This window comes from Octopus bimaculoides, chromosome 18, assembly GCF_046866305.1.
Source record: "Octopus bimaculoides isolate indiv1 chromosome 18, ASM4686630v1, whole genome shotgun sequence".
NCBI lineage: Eukaryota > Metazoa > Mollusca > Cephalopoda > Octopoda > Octopodidae > Octopus > Octopus bimaculoides.
Window position 1 is genome coordinate 20,955,452 of NC_142945.1, and position 5,000 is coordinate 20,960,451.

The 5,000-nt window shown below is 38.7% G+C and overlaps 1 protein-coding gene across 2 annotated transcripts in view; it reads left to right on the forward strand.

Moving 5' to 3' along the window:
* Window positions 1–5,000, forward strand: part of LOC106869929 (uncharacterized) — a 113,929-nt gene that overhangs the window by 85,000 nt on the left and 23,929 nt on the right. For both annotated transcript variants that reach the window (XM_014915865.3, XM_014915866.3), the window contains exon 5: window positions 992–1,162. In XM_014915865.3, the coding sequence (XP_014771351.1) occupies window positions 992–1,162 (171 nt within the window). The remainder of the gene's footprint in view (window positions 1–991; window positions 1,163–5,000) is intronic.

A 5,000-nucleotide genomic window follows, 5' to 3' on the forward strand; every position in this document is an offset into this window, starting at 1 on the left:
TTTTGATGCTGTTGAGTAACTTAGTTGATCTGTCAGTATTTAAATCCTAAGTCAGCTCTGATCAAGCTGACATATGTTCAAATACATTTCAGCTTTGTGTGTACATGTATGTGTATTTGTGTAGTGTGTTTGTGCAATTGTGTAGTGTGTGTTTGTGTAGTGTGTGTTTGTGTATGTGTTTGTGTATGTATGTTTGTTATTTCTTTACTACCCACAAAGGACTAAACACAGAGGGGACAAACAAGGACAGACAAATGGATTAAGTCGATTATATCGACCCCAGTGTGTAACTGGTACTTATTTAATCGACCCTGAAAGGATGAAAGGCAAAGTCGACCTTGGCGGAATTTGAACTCAGAACGTAGCAGCAGACGAAATACCGCTAAGCATTTCGCCCAGCGTGCTAACGTTTCTGCCAGCTCGCCGCTTTGTGTATGTATGTTTGTATGTGCATGTATACGTGCATGCAGCTTATACATTTATGACCAGATGTTCTTCCTGTCACCAACTCTATATAATTATATTATTAGACAATAAACAAAATACATAATATACTATCTGTGTGAACAAGTGTCTTCTCTAATAACTGCAAACCAACCAAAGACTTATGTATCAATGAATGAATTTGGTAGATGAAAACTGTAGGATGCTTATTGTGTACACACACACATGCATAGGCACACACATGTATATGTATACACGTAAATATCAAACAATGCTCAGCACCATATTGGTGGATAAAGATTCTTTATTTGTGTATTAAGGCTACCATTGGTTTCATGTTAAGGAATGTCTTTTCAAGCCATTCCCAACGAAAATTTGGTGTTTGTTTCCATTTTGGATAAAAACATGAAGAATGTTATATATATACACATACACACATGCATCTGCATGTGTGTGTGTGTGTGTGTGTGTGTGTGCGTGCATGCGCATCATGTGTGTCAGATTGTCTGTGTATTTATGTATCAACATATATTATTTCCTGTTGCAGAGTCAAAACGGAAGTCTTCCAGTTCAAGTACAGTGTGCCCAAACTACCAAGAACTTGAAGTAACCCATCGAGGGATGCACCGGTTCATACCACGCCACAGTGATGAAATTGATATTGAAATAGGTGACCCTATTCATGTCAAAAGTGAAGATGATGACCTTTGGTGTCAAGGTAAGATATATTACTGCCCTTTTTTTAATTTTTTCTTATTTAGTTCAAAAGCAATAAGCTGGCAGAATTATCAGCATGCTGGACGAAATGCTAGTAAGCACTTTGTCTGTCCTCATGTTCTGGGTTCAAATTCCACCAAGGTCAATTTTGCCTTTCGCTCTTCCTGAGGTCGATAAAATAAGTACCAGTTGAACACCAGGATCAATGTAATTGACTTAACCTTCCCTGAACTTGCTGGTCTTGTGTCGAAATTTAAAACCATTATTTAGTTCAAAGAGAAGGCATCAAGCTGCCAGAGTAGTTATCATGCCATAAGGTGGTGAGCTGGCAGAAACATTAGCGCGCTGGGCGAAATGCTAAGTGGTATTTCGTCTGCCATTATGTTCAGAGTTCAAATTCCGCCGAGGAACATCAAGACTTTGCCTTTCTTCCTTTTGAGGGTCGATAAATTAAGTACCAGTTACGAACTGGGGTTGATGTAATCGACTTAATCCCTTTGTCTGTCCTTGTTTGTCCCCCCTATGTTTAGCCCCTTGTAGGCAATAAAGAAATAAGAATCGTTATCATGCCAGATGAAATGTTTAGCAGTGTTTTGTCTCTTCACATTTTGAGTTCAAATTCCACCGAGGTTGACTTTGCTTTTCATCTTTTTGGGGGTCGATAAAATAAGCCCCAGTTAAGCACTCGGGTTGATATAACCAACTAGCCCCTTCAGGCATTGAGTCTATAATAGAAAGGATTATTTAGTTCAAAGAAGGTGGGTATAGATAAGTAGAGCATCAAACAAAATGCTTTGTGATATTTTGTAATAACCATTTATGTTCTGAGTTTACTTTGGCTTTCATTCTAATTAAGTTGATAAAATTAAATCTCAGTCAAATACTGGTGTTACCATAAATTTGATGACTTGAGCCTATTATTCTTTTACTTGTTTCAGTCATTTGACTGCGGCCATGCTGGAGCACCGCCTTTAGTCGAGAAAATCGACCCCAAGACTTATTCTTTGTAAGCCTAGTACTTATTCTATCGGTCACTTTTTGCCGAACTGCTAAGTTACGGGGACGTAAACACACCAGCATCTGTTGTCAAGCGATGGTGGGGGGACAAACACAGACACACAAACACACACACACACATACATATATATATATATATATATATATATATATACATATATATGACGGGCTTCTTTCAGTTTCTGTCTACCAAATCCACTCACAAGGCTTTGGTCGGCCCAAGGCTATAGTAGAAGACACTTGCCCAAGGTGCCGCACAGTGGGAATGAATCCAGAACCATGTGGTTGGTAAGCAAGCTACTTACCACACAGCCACTCCTGCGCCTGTGATAAAATTCTTCAAATCATATTAGAGGCTGAGGTTTGATACTCTCTTGTGAAGCTACAGATCAAGGGCAATGAATGGTAGAATTGGTTGAGCTTTAGACAAAATGCTTGTAGTAAGTATTTAGTTTTGATCCTTCACATTCTGTGTTCAAATCTTATAAGTGTTGATTCTACTTTACATCCATTGAGCAGTGAAATAGGAGTCAATAAAATGACTACTAGTCAAGTACTGAGGTACTGAGGAACAAAGTACTAGGTAAATATTGAGATAGATGTAACTAGCTATAAAATAAGTACTACATTTCCCTTTGATTTCCATGTTATGTGGAAGGTGATTGATTGATAGTTAGATAGATATATAGATAGATAGATAGATACATACATACATACATACATAAAGAGAGCATGGGTGGGGTGAAGATTGGACCCTAGTATTAGACATGTACTTTATTTCTTTTATCTTTAACTTGTTTCAATCATTAGGCTGCAACCATGCTGGGGCACAGCCTTGAATAATTGTAGCTGAATGAATCAACTCCAATACTTATCATTATTTTGTAAAGCCTGGTATTTATTCTATCAATCTTTTTTGCCAAACTACTAAGTTACAGGGATGTAAACATACCAACACCAGTTGTCAAGTGATGGTGGGGGGACAAACACAGACACAAAGACACACATATATAGACATATTTATATGACGGGCTACTTTCAGTTCCTGTCTACCAAATCTACTCACAAGGCCTTGGTTGGCCTGAGGCTATAGTAGAAGACACTTGCCCAAAGTGCCATACTGTGAAACTGAACTCAGAACCATGTAGTTGGGAAGCAGACTTCTTAGCACACAGCCATGCCTACACCTAATTATTGATTTTGAAAGGATGAAAGGCAAAAGATAGAAGACTTTATTGGGATTGAGATTTGAACTCAGAATGCAGAGAACTCAAACAAATACCACAAGGCATTCTAATGCTTGAATGGCCCTGCCAGGTCATTGCATGTACAATGGTAGTTATATGGATGGTAATATTAGTGATATTCCTGTCACTTCTCAAGTAGTCTATTGGTTAGAATTCTGTGCCATCACCATGGTGTCGAGTGTTTGATTTCTTGCTTGGGAAGCAATCATCATTTTAACCCATTAAGTCCCAGAGTACTTAAATTACTGAATATTACTTTTAAAATTTTACAGAGGATTGAAAACAGGTTAAAATGAAAAAAATAATTATTAAAACTCCTTTACTTCAAGTAGAAATGGAAATACTCAGTGTCCTATAAATAGGACACTGAAACAATGTGATATAGCTTATTTAATGTTCTCATTTAGTGTCCTATTTATAGGACAGTGGGACTTAATGGGTTAAGGTGGCAAGCTTGCAGAATCATTAGCATGCCAGGTAAAATGTTTAGTAGCATTTTGTCCATCTTTACCTTTTGAGTTCAAATCCCATTGAGGTCGACTTTGCTTTTCATCCTTTCAGAGTCAATAAAATTGAACTGACCCAGTTGAACACTTGGGTTGAGGCAATTGACTTAGCCCCCTTACCCCGAAATTGCTGGCCTTGTGCCAAAATTTGAAATCAATATTAGTGATACTACCATCACTTCTCAAGCAGTCTATTGGTTCGGCAAAATGTTTAGCAGAATTTCATCTGTCTTCACATTCTGAGTTCAAATTTTACCGAGGTCAACATTGCCTTTCACCATTTTGGAGGGGAGGGTCAATAAAATAAGAACCAGTTGAGTAGTGGGGTCGATGTAATTGCCTTAGTCTCTCTCCTGAAATTGCTGGCTTTGTGCCAAAATTCGAAATCAATATTTGTGATATTATTGATGGTGCCCTCCAACTGTTGTGCCTGTCATTCTTGTTGTTGTTGCTCTGCCCCTAACCAGCTTCCATCCAGAAGACCTCTTATCAAAGGACTTCAAATTATAACCACCAAATCTATTATTTTTCAGGAAGAGTGCACCTAGGACTACATTATTTAATTGTACCCATCCTTTTTCTTTTTTTAAGACGTTAGGGTTGAGGAAGATTTAGCTCTTATTTCTGGTAGCTTCATGATAGTGATGGTGGTAGTGGTGGCGGTGGTGGTGGTGATGGGGGAGGTGGTAGTGGTGCTGGTGACGGTGGTGGTTGAGGTTGTGATGGTTGTGGTGCTGGTGCTGGTGGGGGTGGTGATATGTTGTTGTTGTTGTAGTTTAGCTCCATGCGAATCCTCATGGAGCAGACTTATGATGAAATCCACTCTGGCCATGACCATTCTTCTGCCAGTTTATTTTTGAAGATGGTAGGGTGCGAGACAAGGGAGATTTAGCTGCTATTTCTAAATAGAGGTTACCACATGGGTTAATGTGGCATTTCTGATGACAGTCGCATTATCACTGTTGCTAACTGTTGTGTTGATGGTGGTGTTGCTAATGGTTGTGTTGTTGATAGTGGCAATAGTGTTCTTAGCTGCGATTGTGATGATAGTATTGGTAGTGGTGGCATG